The 25,729-nt window shown below is 33.7% G+C and overlaps 1 protein-coding gene and 2 long non-coding RNA genes across 3 annotated transcripts; all 3 read right to left on the bottom strand.

Moving 5' to 3' along the window:
- Positions 1–1,019: 1,019 nt before the first annotated feature.
- LOC117104226 lies at positions 1,020–16,073 on the bottom strand. Its single transcript, XM_033244926.1, has 17 exons — positions 16,016–16,073; positions 15,004–15,291; positions 14,342–14,458; positions 13,745–14,032; positions 12,945–13,199; positions 11,919–12,179; positions 11,266–11,396; positions 10,615–10,653; positions 7,678–7,724; positions 6,808–6,893; positions 6,169–6,525; positions 5,587–5,841; positions 4,753–5,004; positions 4,615–4,659; positions 4,364–4,494; positions 3,551–3,589; positions 1,020–2,968 (listed from the first exon to the last, which is right to left on the bottom strand). The coding sequence occupies exons 1-17, from the start codon at positions 16,071–16,073 to the stop codon at positions 2,849–2,851; spliced, it is 2,769 nt and encodes a 922-aa protein (XP_033100817.1). The 3' UTR covers positions 1,020–2,848.
- LOC117104232 lies at positions 9,648–11,398 on the bottom strand. Its single transcript, XR_004444715.1, has 3 exons — positions 11,266–11,398; positions 10,615–10,653; positions 9,648–10,041 (listed from the first exon to the last, which is right to left on the bottom strand). It is a non-coding gene; the product is annotated as an uncharacterized LOC117104232 (long non-coding RNA).
- Positions 16,074–20,156: 4,083 nt separating the features above from the next.
- LOC117104239 lies at positions 20,157–21,404 on the bottom strand. Its single transcript, XR_004444716.1, has 3 exons — positions 21,361–21,404; positions 20,854–20,889; positions 20,157–20,652 (listed from the first exon to the last, which is right to left on the bottom strand). It is a non-coding gene; the product is annotated as an uncharacterized LOC117104239 (long non-coding RNA).
- Between the last annotated feature and the right edge of the window lie 4,325 nt (positions 21,405–25,729).

Below are 25,729 nucleotides of genomic sequence, written 5' to 3'. Positions count from 1 at the left end.
ATCTCACACATTACAGCACCCAAATTAACATGAATGTCGGAAACATTTCTCACGTTATTTTTTAAACAAGTACAGTTCTTACCAATTTCGGCTATTGTATTATTCGTTAAATCGTTGATTGTAATGTATAACTGTTTCTGTATTCTGAGAACAATGAATATTAAATATTGTATACGTTTCTCCATGTAATCAATCTTACTTTCTTTAATTAATGAATAAAGTTTAAACATGTAATAATAAATGAAACACGCGATATGGACATTAACAATCATATTTTTCATCAAATTGAGATTATTTTTCTTAAATAAAATTAAATATAATTACTGAAAGGTGAAATAACGGTTATATTTCGAATATACCTTTAAACCAGGCCAGTGATTGCGCCAGGATCTGCCCGACAAGGAGGAGGGGAATGAAAGCCTTAACCGGGTGGGGGAAGGGGGCCTAGGCGACTGAAGTGAGCCTCGCTTGGCTGGGGGCCTGGGAGCTTTTTTTTTATTAGTTATTTGATAGGCATCAAGCTACCTTAATATGACTTTATGTATTTTTTTAATGTCGAAATTATCCAAAACCGAAACGTTTTCAATAAGACAACGAGAAACAAAGTGCATGCAATGTAACCAACTAACTTATTTTCAAATCCGTTTTCTATTTTATATTATTAAAAAAAAACCCGTATTACATTACAATACTACCCTCCCATCATGGCGAAATCCTGGTTTTTCATAATTCATGTGATTGTGAATTATTAACAACATAATTACGAATAAGAATAATGTCTTACTGTAAATTGTGATGCAACTAATTTGTGACATTATGCTACGATAAATTAAGAAAACACAACGTCTCAGTACAAGCTTATAATTCAAAGTAAAGATCTAAATTTTCGAAATTCTGCCTAAAATCTATAAACCAGGAGGTTGTTTCCCCGGTCAAGATGTCTTCCAAGCAACGAGTGGGGGCTATACCCCCTCAGCACCGCCCCCGCCCTCCCTATGGCGCCACCACTGAACCAGGCACACATAATTTTATTTTTGGCTGACGCGATACCAAGAGGACCGCAAATACGTATTGTTTTGCGTTCACACATGTGGGGATGGATTCGCCTTTCGTTATCAACCGACAGTCGGCGTCATATGTTTTTTTTTTTAATGTCTAGGTCACATTCTTGCTGAGTTTTTCAAACAGTCTAGTCGGTTTGTGACTGTACTGGTCAGTCTAAAGTGATGTGCAATGCAACCAAACTTTAGAACAGAAAGTAATATGAAGACAAAATAAAATATTATAATAAGGTAACTTTAACGTGCACACAAACAAATTACGAAGCTAGTATGCATTTACATACGGTACCTATTTAAAATTAAATTTAACGTGCCTAGGCTATAAGCAAAAATATCATCATAAACCTCACGATACTTCATTTGTTTTTTGACATTGAAGGTGTCTGATGCTATTAAAAGTATTTTTGTTGCTTTGAAATCCGTCTTTATATTATACCTTACCCCTGTTTATTAACCAGTGGCGGCGCCAGCGTCTGAAATCTGGGGGCGGGGGGGGGGCGTGGCAAGGTAAAATTTTAGGGGGAAAATATGCTGGGGTGGCCCCCGAAAAATATGACAATTTATGGGTTTATTTAATCGATTTTATAGATAGATAGTCATCTCGAAAACATAGTGGAAAACACTGCTGCATAGCGGCCAGTCCCACAAAGGACTCCCAGTCAGGTGTAGTATCGACGAAGACGAAAGCTAGAAATTATTTTCAACTCAAAACCTAGAATCAACTCTCAAGATTGCACTGTCGCCAATCTCTCCAAGGAAGATAATTGAAATTAAGCAGGAATATACCTCACAATAATAAGACGTACCAGTTAATAAATATAATGTTTAAAATGATTAGTTGCTTCTTTGCTTTTTCAATTCGTTTGAGCATTTTTAGGAGTAGAGACGTACAATCCTTTTTTTAAAATTTATATTTGCCTAGTCAGCATCGCCCTGGTCGACTCTACACTAGTCAAAAAAATCGTCATTGCTTTAAACATTTCAACATTATGAGTGTAACAAATATTCTCCACAATGGCGGGTTCGATAGGTACCTAGCCGTCACCCTCCCACCTAATTTTTTTTTTATTATAAAGAAATTATATTAAAATTTAAATTTAGAGTGTCATTTCCGGCCATCTAGAGGTGCCTTAATCATAAATTATCTTACCTCACCCCTAGTCATGGTGGGGCTGAGGTGGTATTCATACCATATTTCTGATGTGAAAGTACTTTCCGGGGCCCTGTATTTCACACCTCTGGATCAGTCATTCCGCCATATTATGAAATTGAACATTCAGCAACACAATATCAAAAGTCTTGTGTACTTTGTTAACTAAAATAAATATCGAAACAATTTTTCACCGCTACTTTGCGTTCGATTGAGTCGAGGTTGTGGGCCTAGGTAGTCAACAGATAACATGACAATATGTTTTGGGTGGCAACAAAATGAGCATTCTAAAAGTGGGTCGCCACCTAAAAAAGATTGATAAGCAGGCCTTAGACTGTTTGAGAAACTCACCAAGAATGTGAAAAAAGCAGATGCAAGCACAAACTTTCTTTTAAAAAAAAAATGAGTAGGCCTATAATGCTTTAGATCGTCATATACCTGACCTCGGAATATTATACACATTGCTTCCTTTGGATACTGATCTTCGGTATTTCCCACGAAGTGATAGGCCTATAATTTCCACATAGTATCCCGTATTTCATCGATGACAATGGTTCTCTTGTTGTGACTATTATGTGACTAACTCGTCTATTATAGATTATTTGATCCGTTCAGTGCTAAACAAAAATAATTAATTCTAAGTATACTCTTTTTTTGGTTCTACATTTACATAAACAACTGGGTTGTCATTAATCCACTGTAGATCTGCATATGTCTTGTTCTCTGCAGTCGGCTCAACTCTATACGACAAATATGCCTGCAACATAGAAGAGCGACGCTTAATAACAATGGACAGTAAATAACAGTCATAAATATTTTTCACCCACTTTTATTTTTTTTATAGATTTTTAACGAGTGGCGGGTGTACTTGCTGTTGGATATGAAGGGGAAAAAATACAAATATATGTACGGTGAGGTGGGTTACCGGTAGGCCTAAAGCAATTAATTTGATTAAAAGAAAAAAAAGAATTTTTTAAACACTAAGATGAATAATGTATATGCCTAATTGATGTTGTTACTGTATTATCAATATTTTTAAGCCATGTTTTAGGCCTACCTTGTATTTTATCTACCGACGCACAATAAGCCCACCAATGATATGAAAAATATCGCCTAATTTCATTATCAATTATTAAAATAGTGTGTGAAAGATATGTGAGAAATGTAGACCTATTTATATTTAAAAGCCAAAAATATTTAAGTAATGTCACCTATAAGTAATGCGTCACTGTTGGTTAAAAATTTGAATTTTTGTAAAATAGTGCTCAGTTTCCAGCCTAAATGCCATAAAAGCATTTTGTTTTTCTACAAAAACTATTGTAAATGCAGCATTGCTTACCGCCGGTGGTTTCACGTTTTTAGAGGTTGTTTCGGTTTCCTTTAAAGATAAATTGTAGAAGCCAAAATATTGTTATTCATAAAACAAAACAAAAACTTTCATTTAATTGTTTTGTCACAAACAGTGGCGTCGAGAGCCAGTAAGGGCCCCGGGGCAACACCTCACATGGGGCCCCCTTCACTTGGACCCCCACTCGGCCGCTCCCCAAATTAAGTCTCCTCATAAATCTGACAACAAAAGTTTTCATCCTGGATTGGGCTCGGGCCCTATGGATATTTCGTTCTTATCCCGACAATTTTTCATCTTGGTCCGGGCCCCCCAGTAGACCCGGGCCCTGGGGAAGCGACCCCCTGCCCCCTCTCGACGCCACTAGTCACAAATCATCTTCGTATTTTATCAAAAGCCTATTTCATATTGTTGAATAATAGTTGGTCAACTAATATAATGAGTGCAAATCATTAAAAAATAACAATAAAAAAAGGTTTGTATAAATGTAGTTGGTGGCACGATATCCAATTTCTAAAACACAAACTGTTACGTTAGTGGTCGAGGTTCATCAACCTATAATGTTGATGTGGATGTAGGTATCAATGACATATCGATAATTTGTTCTCAACCGCAAGTGCAATGAACTCAAATTCAGACCCTAACCCGTAAAACTGCAAGGTGTGCCCATAGGGGGTAAGAGAGACCTTCAGCCCATTTAGAGCAGGAACACTACTTCACAGGTCATGTTAAAACTTTTATAATCAAAATGACAAAAAAAAATAATATGTCATAATAGACATTATATACCATATTCATGTAGCTCACCTGTGCCTTTGAATTCACTATCTTTCCGTGAAGGACAAATGCAGATGAAGACAAAAGGATTCCGATGAAAAAAACTAGAACCATCATTCCAACAACAAGACTCGTATCTAGGCTTGAACATTTCGGCAATGCTTTGGTAAATAATAGTATTGATAATGAAAACAAAAAACAAGACCAGTTTGGCATTTATTGGAATTGAATGATATACTTAATGAAAGCACCAAATAAAAACATGTAAAGGAATTACGTACCTGTGGCACAAGTAAATGCTACAGATGTCGATGTTGGTACTAATGCTAAATAAGAGAGAAATTTGTTATCATCGTCTTTATAGTGGAGGTGCTTCTCCTAAAAAAATGTAATCATGTGATCATACGAGTTAAACTTACCAACAACTGTTAACTTTACTGACGACTGACTTGCTCCGACCTCATTACTTACGTTAAGTGTTGCAATATAAGTCTGACCAATGTTGTCGGACACAGTAAATGTGTATGTTTCTGGGTCGTTATCAATGTCTGTTGTTGCTGGCGTTGTTGTCCATACATAGTTAGCAGTTGGGCTGGCAACAACATGAAATCTAATCGTAACATTGTCTCCAGGTAAAACTTCCATATTTGAAGGTGGGATTTCAGGAGCATCTTAAAGAAGAGATCATAACAGAAAATTCGCTTTTTGAATTTGAATTAATTTCTTTTCAATTCAACATATTATACAAAGCTCGCACCACTATGTGTGAATCATCACGTTGTCTGAAGCGAGAGAGACTATAGTGGTCTTAGATCCGTAATAATATCGTACGGACTTATGTGGTATCTACGGTATGACGCTCGTCGAGATAACGAGGTTCGATTCCCACTAGGGACCTCTTTCATACAATTAATATTTAACTTTTGTTGATAAACTATGATACGATTAACGATTTAAAAATTCATGTTCTTATAATATTTTAGCACTATATTATTATCTTTTATATTTATACATTATTAAGTGAATGATTAGTATGGTTGATTGATAAATTAACTAGTAAAGTTATACAATTCTGTAATGATTACCTCCGCCACCCCCTCCCACCCGCCGTGTAGAAAAACCTTAATTTGTCGGGAAGAAAAATATGTATTTTCTACATATTAGTAGACTATAAAATAGATTAAATAAGCCTCTAAAACCCCTCAGTTGCAAATCCTGGCACCACCCCTGTTACCTTGATAAGAACTACTTACAATATACCACCAGCGTTCTACTTTCGCTTGTTTCAGTGCTAACATTGTTACTTGCCCTGCACTCATAACTGCCGTCATTGTCGCGACTCACTGATTGAAATGTGAATATAGATGAATCCCCTGATTGTTGTACTTCACCATCCTTTAAATATGTGTACGTAGGTGGCGGATTAGCATCTGCTGAACATGACATCTCCATGGTATCACCTTCAGTCACAGGTGTAGTAAAGGAACTTAATTCAGGCGGGTATAAATCTAAAATAATAATAATAATAATAATAACAATAATAATAATAATAATAATAATAAATACCTGTCTCTTATACACATCTAGATGTGTATAAGAGACAGATGATGATCACGATGATGATCATGATGATGATGAAGATGATGGTGATCATCATCATTATCATGCTGAGATGTTGATAATGATGATGATCATTCATAAATGAATTTTTATAGAGCACAAGATGCTTTAGCTTAGATTCGCTTACAAAATCTATACAGTAGGCATATAAGATTTAAAATGAAAATAACATATAAATGGCCAAAATTATTAACACAAAATATAGTTTTACTCACATATAACACTCAATATAACGTCATCAGATGCACGTATAGGTGGATCATCAAAAATAACCACAATACATTGAAACGTGCCGCTATCATTCCTGAGAGTGTCAGCAATTACTAATGTTGTGTCTCTTTCAACAGTGAATTTACCTCTGTATGAAGGCTGTACATATCCAACTCCACCCTGATATTGTGCTATTATTTCATTTACTCCATTTGTGACATTATTCCAGGTTACGAAAGGAATAAGTACACTACTTGAATTACTTCGCACGAAATTGCATGTTATTCTGGTTTCAGAGCCTTCAACTACATCTCCAATGTCATCAACAGTTACAGTCACAGCATAGCATGTGCAGATAAACACTGAAACAAATATATAAGATTATTTAATGGTTAAAGATATTGAAACTTTACTTGTTGTAGGTTGTAGGGTGTCTAATTTAAATAATTAGGTTTACTTTAGTGTAGAGCTCTTGTCAATTCTGCAGTACCAATATCTCTGAAGTAGGGTACAAACTTTGCAAGGTGATTTTTCCAGTTTTGTTCAAATGCTGACTTTAAAAAAAGTATTGTGACTGTATTTACAGCTAATTTGATCTTAATTAAACATGTGAAAAGGAAGTATGGTTGGCCCCTGAAACTTACCATTAAAAATGACGATACCCACTGTACAGGAAACTGCATTACTTTGAAACATGATCATCGGTATAAATAGACCTATACACGAACACCTATGTATTAATGTAGACATCAAGTCAGATAATCCAATTACACATTACAGATAATGAAACCTAATGAAAAATATTAAAAAAACTCATAATGACAATAATTAAAACATAAATAAATACCCTAGCAGTATGGACCGCCGAAAGGTATTTATTTCTTTTTTTCTTTATTTTAACATTTTATAACGTTTTATAATGGTGTCATAGTGATAATCAATTTGTCCACGCTTCTTGTGATTATATATTATTTTGAATAAATAAATCAATCAATCAATCGATCGATCAACGTACTCAAGCTCCTTCATGTACCGGCTCGCACATAATTCAACTAAAACATAAACACAAAACAGACTGAATTGTTTAGATAACATATTTACTATTTGACTTAGCATTTATTGTATAAGGATAAATATTAAGATAAAAATATTCATTGAAAAATAATTTACAGGCATAGAGTTAGAGAAAATGTTTCTAAATGTATCGTATGATATTACGATATTGATGGCCATTCTTAAAACTTTTTGGCTTTTGAATTTAATATATTATTTACAGTAAGCTTATTAGATACAATGATAAAAAATTCGGTTCAACTCGGACCAAAGATGTCGGTAGATCAGCAAATGTACATCGTTTCCTGGCTTTAAATTTAACAGCAATTTATAATTGTATTGATAATAATTAACCCGGTACCGGTACGTGCACAGAAATTGTAGGCCTACTACATACATAGTTAACTTGTTTAATTACGGTACGTCATCTTCAAATGACGAAGAAAATAACACAAACTTACAGTTGTTTGGTTTTGTATTTGCGAACTTCTCGTTGGCTGCTCAACAGCTATGATGGATGCCTTGATTTATTAATAATTTATTAACCCCTTCGGGCATTGCAATGGAACTCTTGGTGGCAGCATTCATCTTTCGCGCCAGCAATATTCTTGAACAGAACTGGCAGTGACGAAAGCTTCAGTCATGGCGAAAAGAATGAAATAAATAGGCCTAATATATCTCCATGTTTTAAATATGTTTCATCTTCAGTTTCTTTCTTATCAATGGTTCTAAATAATTACTTTTAAGTGACCCTTTAATTATTTCTTTCACTATATTAAATCAAAAACTGAAAGATGAAGTGTATCAACTCTTTCATAAGGAACTTAACTTATTGAACATAAGGAGTTTGGAGACACAAACTATCTTTTCTTAGTGTGAATCAGTGTGTCGAGATTTATGTAAAGCTAAAGAAAAGTTTATATTAGCAATCTCGTAGAATGTGCCATGTAAGTAATTGCTATTCATTAGAATTATTAGATTTTTTTTTATGTAATTATTATATTAAGTGTTATGAATTAAGTCATTAACAGAGAAACGTTTAAGTTTTAATATGATTTAATTAAGTTCAAAATATAAATACAATATACAAATATATAACATCGTCATGAACACTTTGGGCATATATTTTATTACAACGAATGAGGAGCAGCTGCTCTACATATAAAATATAAAATATACTATAAAAATAATACATTAAAGACACATATAAAACCAGGCCGCAGTTTATTATTACAATACATTTTTTTTTTTAATATTGGCATAGTTTTATAATTAGGCCTATTATTGTATTGTTAATACAGGAGCTTCCAATGTCTGTCATGTCTCCATCAAGTGTATATTGTGTGATCTAACACGTTACAAAAACTAATGTACTAATGTATTCTGTTTTCCTGTCATTGTTTACACAATTACGGTTACATATCTTATCATTATCGGTTAATGTATTATTCTCACAGGTTAAATTGTTGATTGTTAGTGAGTCTATATTCTCAGAACAATCAATGTTAAATACTGTATTTCAATGAATGATGTCTTTACGACGCTCCATGCTAATAGAATGATACGGTACCTAATAAGATGCCAAACGAATAATAAATAAACAAAAATACGCACCTGTAGAGAGAGTAAATACAACGGATGTAGATGTGTATAAGAGACAGACCGAAAGTGGTCCTGTGGGCGAAAATTGTGACAATTTTAGGGGATTTAAAGGCTTATTTAATCGATTTTAGAGTCTACTAATATGTAAAAAATACAATATAATTTTTTGTTCTCCCCGACGAATTGTGCTCTTTCTCCCCGACGGGGTGGCTAGCTCTCCTCGACGGGGGTGGGGGAGGGGGTTAGCACCACCACTGCTAACATGTAATAGTGAAACGTACGTAAAATGAACAGTAACAATCATATTCTTTCATATGTTAAAAACCTAGGTTTTGTATTTTTTAACAAATTAAATATAAATTCATTACAAAGGACTAATGCAAAATACTAAAAGGTGAAATATTGCTAAATTCTGGCGGTTCTTTTAAGCCACACACACACAAACAATTCGATTGTTGGCCGACTCGATGCTGGGAGGACGGTGAAATACGTATCATTTCTCCCTCACACAGAACGGGGATAAATTCGTCTTCCGGTATCAGCCGACCGTCGGCAGACGGAGTGTGACCCCAACTTCACAGTTAACTTCAAATATAATTTCTGTTGTACATTACAACATTCATATTGTATATGTTGCTAGTAATTGTTGTTGATCCCTGCATATGAGTAGGCCTATAATGCTTTAAATTTTTGTGTGCTTGACCTCCAGATATCATACGCATTGCTTCCTTTGGAAAGGTATCTCCTGAAATTCCCACGAAGCGTTATGATTTTCATAATAGTATCCCGTATTTTATCGATGATAATCATTATGGTTGTCTTGTCGTGTCTATTATCTGTTTAAGAGTATCTTTATTTCATTTCATTTTCAGTCACTGAATACAGATGTTAAACAAACAACGCAAATGGCATATTACTTACAGGAAGCCAGAGGCTTGTAAATAATAATACTGTGCAAAATATGTGCAAATAATTGTTTTATCAATGAGTGAATGATTTTTTAAGATTTTTTATAAACGTGAAAATGCTGATATTAGTGTTATGGAGGGTGGGGATGTCTATTGCAGTCTGCTTGATCCGTTCAGTGCTAAATATACACATAAAAATTAAGTATTCTATTTTTTTGGTTTTACATTTTAATAAACGACTGGGTTATCATCAATCCACTGTAGATCTTCATACGTCTTGTTCTCTGCACTCGGCTCACCATACGACATATATACCTGCAACATAAAGAATAGCCAGTATATATTATTATAAGGCTTGTTTCCTAGACCTGAGTAATGTTCAACAATGTACTAACAATCGTAAATAACAATGATGAAGATTTTTGACGGAACGATTGGAAATACATATAGAGGTCTATTGTGAGAGATAGCTAAAAACGACATAAATAAACATATCAGCTGAAACATTTGTGTACAAAATAGCAATAAGCTAAGTTAAATAATGTGTAGATTGCCAATTTTAGGCAATGTTTTAGCCCTTCTTTGTATTTTATCGACCGCACCACTAGTGAAATTTCAATATTCTGCTGGCCTACTGAAAAAATAGGCCTAATAATAATGTTGAAGATTTCTGCCATCTAATAAAAAAAAATTGACCTAATTTAAATTAATAAAATATCTATGTGGAAGATATGTGAGCAATTTATTTGTATTTAAATGCTAAAAAAACTATAAGTAAGCCTAAAGCCACCTATACTGATGCTTAAATTTTAGGTTTTTTTTAAATTCTGTATTAAAATACGGCGATCAGTTTTTCTGCTCAATTTTTGTAAATGCAGCATTGCTTACCGCCTGTTGATCCATATTGCAGGAGGTTACTTTGCTTTCCTTTAAAGATAAATTGTAAAAGTTAAAATATTATGTAAGGCCTATTCATCAAACAAACAAAAAAACCTTTCACAAAGTTGTTTTGTCACAAATCATCTTCATCTTCTATTGAAGGTCTACCTTATATGGTTGAATACAAGTTCGTCAATGAATATTATAAGTGGATTAACGAACCATATCAACAAACAATAAAAACGTTTGTATATATGGAGTTGATGGCTCAGGCATTCCATTTTTGAAACACAAGTTCCACATTAGTGATCGAGGTTCATCAACCTATAATATTAATAAAGATTATTCCTTATACACGACAATGTAGGTATGAATAATTTGTTGATATATTTTTGTCAACCGCAAGTGCCATGATCTCAAATAGAAATAGAAGAATTTAGCAAGACCTTAACCTGCAAAAACGGCAGGGTGTGCCCATAGAGACTATTCATTCAGGCGAGAGAGGGAGAGAGGCCTTTAGCTCAACGAGAACAAGGGTACTATTATTCACTTCACAGGATAGGTTAAAACTTTAAAAATTGCTGACTACCCAAGACCCCCAAAATGACGGGGAAAAAAAATGAATTGTGACACATTATATTTTATATTATTGTAGCTCACCTGTGCCTTTGAAGCCCTTATTTTTCCGTGGATGAGGAATGCAGATAAAGACAAAAGGATGCCGATGAAGATACCAAGAAACGTCATTCCAACAACAAGACCAGTTTCTAAACTTGAATATTTCTGTGGTACTTTTGTAAATAATTACAGTACAATGAAAATGAGAAAAAAATTGACAGTTATTTGAATAGAATGATACGGTACCTAATAAGATGCCAAACGAATAATAAATAAACAAAAATACGCACCTGTTGGGAGAGTAAATGCAACGGATGTCGTTGTTGGTGCTAAAGTTAATGAAACACAAACAAGTTCACATGTAAAAAAACAAAAAATAGCAAGATTGATATATTCAATTATAATGTTTAAAAAGAAAACAAAATATACATTTTTTAACAGAATTGTAATTTAAAAATTGGTAATAAAAAAATGACCAGCATTTTCACTAAAGTTGCAGATATTGAATTTGCTCTATCAGGCTGTCACACCAAAGGCCTACCACACGTAACGAAGAAACCACATTTGAGTTCACTTATTTGTTCTCTCAAATCTTCAAATCTCGATAGGAACAATTTGTTATATCATTTTTATATTCAGCTATTGTGTCTCCCCTACAAAATTACTATCATGTAACCACATGTGTTACAACTTACCAACAACTGTTACTCTTACAGATGACTGACCTGCTCCGACCTTGTTGCTTACATTCACTGTTACAGTATAAGTCTCACCAATGTTGTCAGACACAGCAAATGTATATGTTTCAGGGTCCTTATCAGTGTCTGTTGTTGCTGGCGTTGTTTTCCATACATAGTTAGCAGTTGGCTTGGCAACAACATTAAATCTAATCGAAACAGTGTCTCCAGTTGAAACTTCTATATTTGACGTCTTTGATTGTGAGATTTCTGGAGCATCTCAAAGAAGAGATCATAGAAGAAAATAAAATGGATAGGAATTTATGATTCGAAATAGTTAACCACGTTTACATACAATTCCTTTTCAGTTTTATAATGTCTCTGACGGGTTTCGAAAGTGTCTTTCCCTGACAAGGCGAGCATCATAACCATTAGACCACAGATGGACAATTTCAAATATACTTTCATAGATACACTTTATTACGCAATATGTACGACCGGAAACAAATAATAGCATATAACATTAATCAAGATAACTGTTAACACTGTTAAATTATATGTAAATCATCCAAGAAAGGTAAATACAGTGTTCGAATAAAGGACATAATACATCGTGTAGCACAGCTCTCAACTACTGTTGTCCTATAAATAAATAAGAAATTTTGTAATATAATGCCTCTGACAGGATTCGAATCTGCGACCTCTCGCTGTCAAGGCGAGCGTCATAATCATTGGACCGCAGAGGCTTCATGGTTGAACAGACTCAAATAACGTCAGATGCACTCTATTACAGGGTTGGCGCCAGGATTTGCCCGAGTCTACTAATATGTAGAAAATACATATAATTCTTTTTTCTCCCCGACGAATTGTGCTTTTTCTCAACGATAGGGGGCGGGGGGAGCTCTCCCCGGGCCCCCTGGCGCCACTCCTGCTCTATTACACAATTAGGTACTATATAGTTATTTAGTGATTGATTATATGGTTAATTGATCAATTATTAGTTTGTAAAGTTTTGTAATGATTAATTTGATTAGGAATACTTACAATATATTACCAGAGTTCTACTTTCACTTGTTTCAGTGTCGGCATTGTTACTGGCCCTGCACTCATAACTGCCATCATTGTCACGACTCACTGATTGAACCGTGAATGTAGATGAACCCCCTGATTGCTGTACCTCACCATCCCTTAAAAATGTGTACGTAGGTGATGGGTTAGCATCTGCAAAACATGACATCTCAACGGTGCCACCTTCAGTCACAGGTGTAGCGAAGGAACTTAAAACGGGCTGGTATAAATCTAAACGAATATTAAAGTGAAATCTAAAGTGAAATTGTTGTAGTAAAGAAAAAAGTAATTATAGACCTAATATTTGGTAAAATGTACGTTTTGGTACAGAGAAATATAAACTATTATCATCATTGGCCATAATAAAGCCACTACATAGTAATGACCTCTTTGATAGGACACCAAATAAAATATATATATAAACATGAATATCCTTTATATTTGTGTTGTGGCTTATGTATCCTCTTGGCAAGAGAACATGTATTAGTAATTTACAATTGCAAATTTTGTAGATGAACGTACATATGGAATTATTATATAATATATTAACATTTATCATTGTAGGCTTTTTAAAAATAATAACAATAACTAATGAACTAATTCATGTTCATTCTTAAGTGAAAATTGACAATTGAAATAGCCTAATTCGGAGAAAATTGCCTCAACCTAAAATTAAAATAGGGTTAACACATAGACACAGGTTTACTTGCATATAACATTAAGTGTGAAGTCATCAGATGCGTCTGAAGGGATATCATCAACTATAAGCACTTTACATTGATACGTGCCACTTTCGCTTCGGCTGGTGTTAGCAAGCACTAGCGTTGTGTCTTCCAAACTGAATCTATCTCTGTATAAAGGAATTACGAATCCAAGTCCACCCTGATATTCTGCTATTGTATCAGTTATACCATTGGTGACATTACTCCATATTATGAACGGATCAGTTACACTACTTGAAAGACTTCGACCGATGTTGCACGTTATTCTTGTTTCTGAACCTTCAACTACATCTACGATGTTATTAACAGTTACAGTAGCAGCATAGCATATACAGGTAAAAACTGTAACAAATTTATAATCAGATTATGTAATGGTTAATAATATTAATATTATTTGTTGAAGGTTTATTTAGGTTTAATTTGGTTTAAAGACTGGAAGCGAAGCTTAAAGTTAAAGTTTACTTCGGTCCAGTATCCATGAAGTAGGAAACAAACTTTGCAGGGAGTTTCCAGTGTTTTCCAAGTGTTGACTTGATGCTTGACTGCCGTTTACAGCTAATTTATTAATGATAATTATGAATGCATAAAAGGAAGTGTAGTTTCTGAGAATAAAAAAAACACGTGATGAACCCCCTGATTGCTGTACCTCACCATCCCTTAAAAATGTGTACGTAGGTGATGGGTTAGCATCTGCAAAACATGACATCTCAACGGTGCCACCTTCAGTCACAGGTGTAGCGAAGGAACTTAAAACGGGCTGGTATAAATCTAAACGAATATTAAAGTGAAATCTAAAGTGAAATTGTTGTAGTAAAGAAAAAAGTAATTATAGACCTAATATTTGGTAAAATGTACGTTTTGGTACAGAGAAATATAAACTATTATCATCATTGGCCATAATAAAGCCACTACATAGTAATGACCTCTTTGATAGGACACCAAATAAAATATATATATAAACATGAATATCCTTTATATTTGTGTTGTGGCTTATGTATCCTCTTGGCAAGAGAACATGTATTAGTAATTTACAATTGCAAATTTTGTAGATGAACGTACATATGGAATTATTATATAATATATTAACATTTATCATTGTAGGCTTTTTAAAAATAATAACAATAACTAATGAACTAATTCATGTTCATTCTTAAGTGAAAATTGACAATTGAAATAGCCTAATTCGGAGAAAATTGCCTCAACCTAAAATTAAAATAGGGTTAACACATAGACACGGGTTTACTTGCATATAACATTAATTGTGAAGTCATCAGATGCGTCTGAAGGGATATCATCAACTATAATCACTTTACATTGATACGTGCCACTTTCGCTTCGGCTGGTGTTAGCAAGCACTAGTATTGTGTCTTTCAAACTGAATCTATCTCTGTATAAAGGAATTACGAATCCAAGTCCACTCTGATATTGTGCTATTGTATCAGTTACACCATTGGTGACATTACTCCATATTATGAACGGATCAGCTACACTACTTGAAATACTTCGACCGATGTTGCACGTTATTCTTGTTTCTGAACCTTCAACTACATCTACGATGTTATTAACAGTTACAGTAGCAGCATAGCATATACGGGTAAAAACTGTAACAAATGTATAATCAGATTATGTAATGGTTAATAATATTAATATTGATATTATTTGTTGAAGGTTTATTTAGGCCTAATTTGGTTTAAAGACTGGAAGCGAAGCTTAAAGTAAAGTTTACTTCGGTCCAGTATCCCTGAAGTAGGACACAAACTTTGCAGGGAGTTTCCAGTGTTTTCCAAGTGTTGACTTGATGCTTGACTGCCGTTTACAGCTAATTTATTAATGATTATGAATGCATAAAAGGAAGTGTAGTTTCTGAGAATAAAAAACACGTGACACTTCAACAAAGTTATCTTTTTCATTCTCCGGATGACATACAGATTAGTTAATTTCTTTGAAATTACTTAAAATTCTGATTACTCTTACCGCCATCAGGAGAATGGAAAAGAGACTTGCGTAGGACTTAAATATGAAATATGTGATGGACAGTTATACATCTTATTATATAGAGCGTGGTTGGTTGAAATGAGAATGAGCTCTCCTGGAATAACCATTATTACACAGAATTCAAACGTCACAATGGAAACCGTCGGACTGCGGACCCTCACTTTAACCAATTAGTCTTCTTTTTTTCATTCTCTGGATGACGTCCAGTAGGTAGGGCATTGGGCTAATAGTACTGGTAATGGAATCAACTCAGACGCGGATTAAGGGTGGCTAGAGAGAGCAAGCACATTGCTCCTATCCAGATTTTTCTGATCCGCCCTTGAAACTTACCATTAAAAAAGATTATGATAACCACTGTGGTACAAGGAACTGTATTCATTTGAAACATAATCGTCTAATACACACACTAACACCTACATAGAAAATGTAAACATCAAGCCAGGTTAGTTATTCACACAAAATGTCTAACTCATAATGACAATAATTAAAATATAAATAGCAACGCTTCATTGACCTTTAATTTAATTATTCTTTATTATAATATTAAAGTTCCATTTATCATTGTGACAATCAATTTATTTAAACTTCTTGTGATAATTATTTTGATTAAATCAATCAATCAATCAATCAATCAATCAATAAATCAATCGATCGATGTACTCCAGCTCAACCCATGTCCAGCTCACACAATTCAACTAAAGTATAAACACAAACAAGATATTATTATTATTATTATTATTATTATTATTATTATTATTATTATTATTATTATTGTATACTTATATAGCGCATATCAAACTTCTCTATGCGCTGAACCTTATTATTATTATTATTATTATTATTAATTGTTTAAATTAAAAATTTAATTTGCACTGTTGGCAGGTTGTGAAGTGGCTCACCCTATGTTTCAGCCCTAGGTGCGAGTATTTCATGGCTTATAAATTAAATAAATATTTTAGCCGCCTCTCATCAATATTGATGGTAACACCAGGCCTGAATAGCCAAGATATACACAAAAATATAGGAACATTTTTATAACAAATTTCTATTTGACATAGCATGTATTTAATGATGATAAATAGATATAAACATTCATTGAAGAATAATTTACAGGCCAGGGTTAAAAAAAAAACACAAATAAACTGTATGAAAGGATATAGCCACTGATATTGATTGCCATTATGACTATTCTAAGAACATTAACATGCAGTAAGCTTATGAAATTCTGATGACAATTCGAGACAACTCGGTCTCAGGTCAACTCGGCCCAATGTCAACTCGGCCACATATTAACTCGGTCCCAAATCAATAATAACATTCAGATGTTGGTATATCAGCACATTTACATTGTTTCCTGGTTTTAGAATTAACAGCACTTAGGGCCTAAGTATTGATAATAATCAACCCGGTAAGTGCACTTTTAAGTAGGCCTACTACTTTATACATAGTTAATTTGTTTAATTACGGTATATCATTTTCAAAATTACTAAGAAAATAACTTACAGTAATTGTTTACTTTCGGATTTGCGAACTCCTCGTTGGTTGGTTAACAGGTATGATGTATGCATTGATTTAACATTATTGTTATTATTAACGCTTCAGTGGTTGGGATAAAACTCTTGGTGGCAGCATTCATTTAAATTCCAGTTTTATCTTTCAAAGTCAGCAATACCGTATTATCCTGAACGGGAATTTACTGCTTATAATCTTTCATTCAGGCTCATAGCTGCCTGTTTGTAATACTGTACTGGCAGTGACGCAAGCTTAGTCGGTATAACATAAAATAAATAAATATTTTAATATAACTCCGAGCTTCAATTTGCTTGGCTCTTTAGCTTCTAATAATAATAATAATTACTGATAAGTGACCCTTTAATTATCTCTTGCTCTAATTAAATTAAAACTAAACAATAAAATTTACGGCATCTACTTTTGAAAAGCAAGTATTAACACTAGGGCCCGTATTCTCGGAAGTGGACTAAGTTAGTCCAGAACTAACTTTAATCCTGGACTAGTTAGTCCTAGACTAGAGTTAGTCCTGATTTATCTGTTTCGTAGGGCTATTCTCGAAACCTGGACTAAGTAGACTAATACTGTATGTAAATGATGGAATACGTGAGGTCAAAAGAATAGTTTCCATGGCAACGCCTTTATGGATTTATTGCTCATGCTCAGTACGCCTGTTTGCACTCTTTCTCAGGCAAATAGGGATATACCGATAGACAGATAAATTCTGATGTTTTTATCTCATTTGTCTCATTTATGTTTTTGATTTTTAATATCAGAATTGCGTCCTACACACTCTCACAATAAATTTATCTGAAATTAATCTTTAAAATAATATTTAAAATAAGATTTTTATCGGAGAAATTCTAGCAAGATGGCATTTTTTATTTGGAATGAGTTCAGCTTTGGGGTAAAATGATTGATTCTGACAACTTCTAAACTGTTTGTAAATTCATTATTCAATAGTTTTCCTAAAGTTAAAAGGTACGGTACTCGTGAAGCTAAATCTTGGTCGATGTAGCCTAGAATTCAAACATTTTCTAATTCAGGAGGGAGACACCCCTCTCATGAACCCTCCCCTGCTCGGGCCTACGACCCTCAGATTGCACTACCCTGCTGGGGAAACTCTGGCCGTTCCTGTCGACGGGGGTATTGCCCTGCTCTCTGGGAAAAACTACCTCCGCCCTAGTTGTTGTTGAGCAAGCTCGTAGCTTAGGCTGTCAATAGGTTCTGGTTTTTTGGTGTAAAGCCGACCTACTAAGGACACAACAAGTGTAAGAGTATAACAGGAGAGGTAGAAATAGAGTCGAATGATAGGAAAGGTTCAAGAACGTCAGTCATTAGCAGAAAAAAATAGATAAATATAATAAATTTAATTTCCATGCTTCAATTTGCATGGATGTTGAGTTTTAGTTAATTAGAGTGATTGTCCATGGTTCTCTAATCTAGTGTGACGTTACAAATTAACCAAAACAGTTCGATTTGTAAAACAACATGACCCTCGGTAACATCCGTCAGCCTCAACATTTTTCATCAAATTTTTGCTTTTTACGAAAAAAAATCCTAAATTTCTATTATATATTACGCCGTCGTCGTGTTTAAATTAGTAGCTTATTCAACATTTTTAATTCCACTATTAAAAGTTAGAAAAAGTTACCTTTCAAAAGTTAAAACAAATTATGGCAAATCTTCAAACATCGAGAATTGAAAACGAATTTTATATACCGGTCCCTAGAAGATGACTCAGCCTGTTATCTATTATTAAGGACTAGGCCTAAGTCATGATGATAATAGAGTATTTTTCTCCGCCTCTTGGCTTCTCGTTTGAATGTTTTTTTCATTATAGTTTGTATTGTTTTTTGTAGTTCTTAAGTTGTATATGGTTCTGGATATGGATATAAATTTGAGTATAAAATACTCTGAAAAGACAGTTTCCAGCATCACATCAGGGATTTATTGACCTGACCCCCGTTTGACAGTTTGAAAACCTACCTGAAATGAAGTTTAATTTCAGTTTTGAAGCTTTTAAAATCTGTAGTATCGTTGTGTGGCAATTTGTTCTAGTAAGGTATCGCCCACGTGAAGGAGCTAGTAACATAAATCATTGTTCTAACAAGTATTTGCATAATATACCAATATATTTGTTTGTTTGCTCTTATGATTAAAACAAAGATATAGGTCCCCTATGTATGATAATTGTTTGATCCAATGCTTTTGAAGTAAAATTCTCTTGACTTATTTGCATAATGATGTTTTTAAAATGCTTTTAGTTTTCTGTGGAATTCCAAATAAATAATATAAAATAAAAATGTCTTATCAATGATGATAATTATAATTACTGATAATAAGTGACTTATTACTTATGTTTTTTCTCTAATTACCCCTGGCTCTATTAATTACAGTATTGCTATTTTGGTTATTAAATCAAAAACTGAATGATAACAGTGTCTGAGCTGAGAGGATTCGTCATGAACACGAAGCAAATGTCAAAACACAGAATATTACCGTTGTCTGAATCATCGGTGTATCAAGATCTCAATTCAGTGTTACAAATATATTTTCTATATGCCGGCTTCAGGTTTAAATTGTGAAGTCTTACAAGCTAACGTCGGACTCTAAGTGCAGTTTCTAATTTGTTCCTAATGTCATTGTTTAGACAAGTACGGCTACATCACTATCGGTTATTGTATATTACTCATTGGTTATATGTTTTATAAGGTAATCTGAGAATCAATGTTGAATGCTGTATAAATGATGTTTGTAGTTGTAAAGTGTCCAAATAAAGTTTGACTTAAACTTGAATAATTATGAACCACGTGATATTAACACTGACCTGTGGATATTAAGAATCTTTTTTTCATAATTTAAGCAACTATATTTGAAATAACATTTTTATTTTATTCTAGAAATTAGAAGATATTCACTACAAAGTAGTAATATAATAATAATAATAATAATAATAATAATAATAATAATAATATTTATATTCAAACGTTAATCATCTTCGGATTTCTTTTAAACAACATATATTTATACATCATATTCATGTCTTTAAGTATTGACAATTATCTGTGCTATAATCACTACTCAGTCAAGTTCATATGAGTAAAAAAATGTTTCTTAGGCAAGCATAAGTATGTATACAATGGTTTCAGTCGCCATCTACCTGAGCTAAAATCTAGGCCTACATAACTACAGTATTATGTGTATCGTTTCCTTCTGTAAAATACATTTCCGTCATAGAGTCCAATAGTTTATCGACGACCATCATAATCTTTGTATTTTTACGTTTACTAACCAGTCTAGTCTACTTAATTTGGTGCTACATATAATTAGTAATTTTAAGTATTCTCTTTGTTTGTTTTAACGTTTATATAAGCAACTGGGTTGTCATCAGTCCACTCTAGATCTTCATATGTCTTTTCCTCTGCACTCGAATCACGTTTATATGCCATATAAGCCTGTAAAGTTAAGAGTGTTATAGAATTGGACATTAAATTCGCTTTTAAAGCTTAGCACTGATTTAGCTTTGAGATATACATGTATTTTTTGCCATTGGTCATTATTTTCTTTAATAAAGGGAGTTTACAGTTTAATTATTATGATAATGCTATGTTGTAAAGCAATGTTTGCTTTACTGATGAATGCAACATTTTCCTTACCAATACTTGTTTATCTCCGGGCGTTGCTTGGAGTTCCTTTAAGATAAGTAATAATAATAATGATAGGCCTATATATCATTTAGGTATTTAGTCTGTTAAAAATGCCAAAAAAAACATCGATCTGAGGAGTTCTTTTATTAACTGTGGATGGCTTTTCGTAAAAATAAACTAGTAATTTTCTACATTATATGGTAAGAATTCGACCCAAGTATATGGAGCCCTTATTCACAAAGAGCATGCGCATATTTTACACAGGTCTATGTAGCATGTAAAACTATAATTATGTCATTGTGTTCCGTTCGTTCCCAATTACCCCGAACTATATAACAATGAAGCGCCCCACGGACCCACGTCTCCAATGTGAATGTACCAGTTTATTTTTTTCTGAATGATGTCTAGTAGATAAATTATTTGAATATAGATCTGTGAGAAATTAATTGTTTTAACATTTTAAATGCTTTTGAGGATTTAGAGGCCTATATGCGAGTATTCCTTTATCCTTCTTACCGCCGGTTCTTCGTAATGTCTGGATGTTCCTTTGGTTACCTTTAAAGTAAATTATATAAAATTAAACAGTTAAGTAGATAAAAAAAACATTCAAACAAGTTTTTTCTTTTCCTTTTTTAGAGCCTACAGTTCATCATTCTAATCTAGTCGTCAGCACGATAGTCGTCAATACCAGTCGTCTTCATCGTAATTTATTGTATAGCAAGTAAACAACATTATCATAAATGAAATTCATCCAATGACAGAAATTTAATGAACTATCCTATCTCGTATGTATCTCACCTGTACCTTTGAATTTATATAGACAGATATAGATGAAGATAAAAGGACTCCCAAAAAGAAACTTAGAAACGTCAATCCAACAAGAAGACTAGTATTTGAACCTGAACATTTCTGTGGTACTTTGGTAAAATAATAGTGATAATAAACAGTGTATTACAAACATCTGAAATGTGTTAGTCAATCATTTTCTAAATTTGCAAACAACTAAAGATATATTGTATTAATGCAAACAACTAAAGATATATAGTATTAATGAAATTATCATACACAACTAATATTTATAGGTTTTCAAAAATAGGGAACGCATGCTTCTGAAGTGTTACTTATATTTTAATTGTTCGATTAGTCGATCGACAAACAGACCAACAGAGCAAATGATTTAAATACCAAACAACTAAGCGACGACCGACTAACTATACGACTAGCTTCAACAAGTGGATTAACAAAACAAAAAAACTTACCAGTGGCTGAAATACTTGTTAAGGATGTTGATGATGGTACTATTGAAAATTAAGCATTTTCATTATAAAACAAAAAAGACAGTGTTTTCTATTCGATTGCATATAATCGTAAATTAAAAAAAAAAAAAAATTATCGGCTATGATGTTGATGATGGAGCTAATGAAAAAGAAATTAATGCTTAAAAATTAATTAATATTTAACAAAATACATTAATAGTTGGAAAAATTTTACGAAAGATAGTTTGTCTGGTTATCTATAATATTTAATTTCATTCTATGAAACACTGCATTGTAATCATTTAATTATGATAATTACTTACAAGTTGGCATTAACAATGACAGTGTTCCTTTATTACTCTACTTTCCTTCATCCCCACTGTAAGCTGCATTCTCTGCTCGACACTGGTAGTTCCCTTCATCCATTTTATTGACTCCGCTTATCTCTAATATTGTATCTGACTGTGGATACTTCTTAGTATCTGACACATCAAGTACGTCGCCATCTTTGATCCATATGATGGTGATAGGTGTTGGAACACCATCAGGCAAAGGGCACAAGAATGTCGCAGTTTCATTTTCAATGATGAATTTATCTTTTGGTTCATAAGTTGGCATATCAAGGTCTGTAATGGAAGTTCAATTTATCACACAGACATGAGTAAAAGTTGTCTACCTTTGGGGATCAGGAAAACTTAAACTAATCTACAATGAAATTTAATTAGATCATATTAAACGTCCACTATGAGTATTTTATTTACATGCTTTAAAAGTTTCAAAATGGGGTTAATTATGTTTGTTAACAGAGTATTCGGTACGATAATCCGTAAGTTAGGGCAAAACATCACTCCTATTAATTATTTAGGTAAATTTGTCTTTTTTGTATGTCCTTTGCTCTTATAAACCAGGAAAATATAGTAGAAAAATATTCTGATAATATTGAAGGTTTCCTACATTTTTTGGTTCCTGGATTATTTCAACTTAAATTTGGTGCAGCCTACAGAGTATAGTAATTTCAATTTTTTTTTATTAAAGGGTATAAGTTCACCAAGAGCCGATCTGTATGGTAGGATGAACTTTTTCATGTGTAGACACAGTGGTTGCATAACATTATATGTATTAATTTACATCTAGGTAATCAATGTAACATAGGCATGTTTATTAAAGTTTTATAAAAATAATACCATGAAAATGCTAAGTTATTACTTACAATAGACTGTTAATATTGAGAACCCTTCTGCAGTGTCACCAGCAGTTGTAACAACACTACACAGGTAGTCACCTGTATCCTTTGCTGTAACATTCGATATAATAAGGTCTTTTCTACTACTAAAGCTGTATCTACTATTGAGTCCTGTGTTTCCATAAGTACTTATAAGAACATTCGCTGATACACTACTATCAACACCTTTGTACCAAGTCACATACAGGGATCCTTCATCTGCTGCAGGTGTGAATGTGTACGTCATCAAAGCGTCTTCACCAACATTTACTGTAGCAGGATCAACTGTCACGGATTGTGCATAAACACCTGGAACTATCACGAATAAAATTAAGTTAAGAAAATGTTTGAATCAAATTAAACTATATTTCATGAATGCTGATAAAATGGTATCAGTCTACCACTGATTAATTAGGAGATGTTATGGTTTTCATACACTAATAATAGAATACGCGAAAGCCCAATGGTGGTGATTTTGGCAGTATACCAGGAAATAATATCTTATTTTCTAAATAGTGTATTGCGTGCTGTAATATAAACACGAGCCATTATTACACACGGGACCAACGGCTTAACGTCTCGTCCGAAAAACGGTACCAGTGGCGGATCCAGGAATCTCAAATAGAGGGAGCAGAGAGAGAGAGAGAGAGAGAGAGAAAAGAGAGAGAGAGAGAGAGAGGGGGGGGGGGGCGAGAGGGAGAGAGAGAGAGACTTTAACAGATGGAGGGTATATACTACCTCAGCCCTGCCATGATTGGGGCTGAGGTAAGAAATTGTATTGATTATGGCACTCTACATGACCGCAAATGGCACTCTTAGACTCAAAATTTGAGTAGAATTGTTTTTTCTCAGTTTTTTTATTTTAAAAAATAGGGTGGGGGAGGGCTGGCTGGGCACCCCTTTGAATTCGTCCCTAGGTACGCTTTAATTCCAGCACTATAGATTTAAAGATTTCCACAATTCACCGCACGCACACTGGCTACCAGTTTAGCCGACTGAACTAGCTGCAACGCTTGAGTAAAGGATCCCCATTTATATTTTTTATATCATATTGTGTATTGTTAGTCGGTTTCGTTTCAATTCTATCAAAATATTCTGCACAATAATCGGTAAATAAATTTGGTATTGTACCTGGAATCATGCTAAAACTTCGTAACATATTTATAGTAGAGGCTAAATATGGTTTGACCTTAAACAAACTCTAATAAAAGGACTTTTTGCATATTCTTGTACGCCTATATGTAAATAATCATGAAAAGATTTTTGCCGCGTTTTTATAGTAGCGTTGACCAGATATTCAGGGTCAAGGGTCAATGACCTTTATATAACATATTCTAGGTCATAACTCTTCAAACACTTGCTCTAAAAGCACAAAAATAGTATTTACACCTGGGTTTTTGGGGTCAACAATTTTTTGCCGCCTTCTAATAGTAGCAGCATTGACCAACTATATAGGGTCAAAGGTCAATGACCTTTATACAACTATGATCGTCATAAATCCTCAACCAGTTTGCCTAGATGCACATAAATAGTGGTTACAACTAGGTTTTTGGGATCAATATTTATTAAAAACATTTTTGCCACCTTATAGTATCTGCGTTGACCAAATATTCAGGGTCAAAGGTCAGTGACCTTTATAGAACTGTGATGGTAATAACTCCTAAACCAGTTTGCCTAGATGTACAAAAATAGTGGCTACATCTAAGTGTTTGGGATCAATTTATATAAAAACATTTTTTCACTTTCTAGTAGCTGCGTTGATCAAATATTCAGGGTCAAAGATCAATTACCGTTATATAACATGTTGATTGTGGAAGCGGTTTGGCGCTGTGGGATCGGTTTGGTTTCCCAACCTAGAGGTCGGGGTTTCAATCCCTCCTGTGTATTTCGCTTGTGTCCTTGAGCAAGACACTTTCTCTCCATTGCTTCTCTACACCCAGGAGTATAAATGGGGACCTGGTGGGGTTACTTGCTCATGCGCTGATTACCAGCAGCAAAACTTAGCATGTAGATCCAATGACCATGGAAAAAGAACTTTAGCGCTTTGTAACTGAAAAGAAAGGCGCTATACAAATAACAAGTAACAGGTAATGGATGATCATAATTCCTCAACCACTTGGTCTAAAAGCCAAGTCTTGGTCTAAAAACAACTTGGTCTAAAAGCACAAAAAATAGTGTCTCCACAATCCACTCATAAACGAAAAAGTCAAATGCATCTTACATTGCTTTATGGGATACACAATCTGAAAATGGTAATTTAACAATAGGTAAAATGTGATACATGTTTCCACTTGAATTTTTTGTCAGTTCACTTAGCCGTTTCGTTTATCATTTCGCTCAGTATTCACAGTCTATTTCATGTAGGTCTAATTGTGTCCAAATGCAAAATTTTCCTTTCATAACAGTA

The sequence above is a fragment of the Anneissia japonica genome, unplaced genomic scaffold (genome assembly GCF_011630105.1).
Source record: "Anneissia japonica isolate Jap-2015-1 unplaced genomic scaffold, ASM1163010v1 scaffold468_len270531_cov130, whole genome shotgun sequence".
Lineage (NCBI taxonomy): Eukaryota > Metazoa > Echinodermata > Crinoidea > Comatulida > Comatulidae > Anneissia > Anneissia japonica.
The sequence above is the reverse complement of the archived record's forward strand: the minus strand, read 5'-3'. Positions and strand labels throughout refer to the sequence as shown.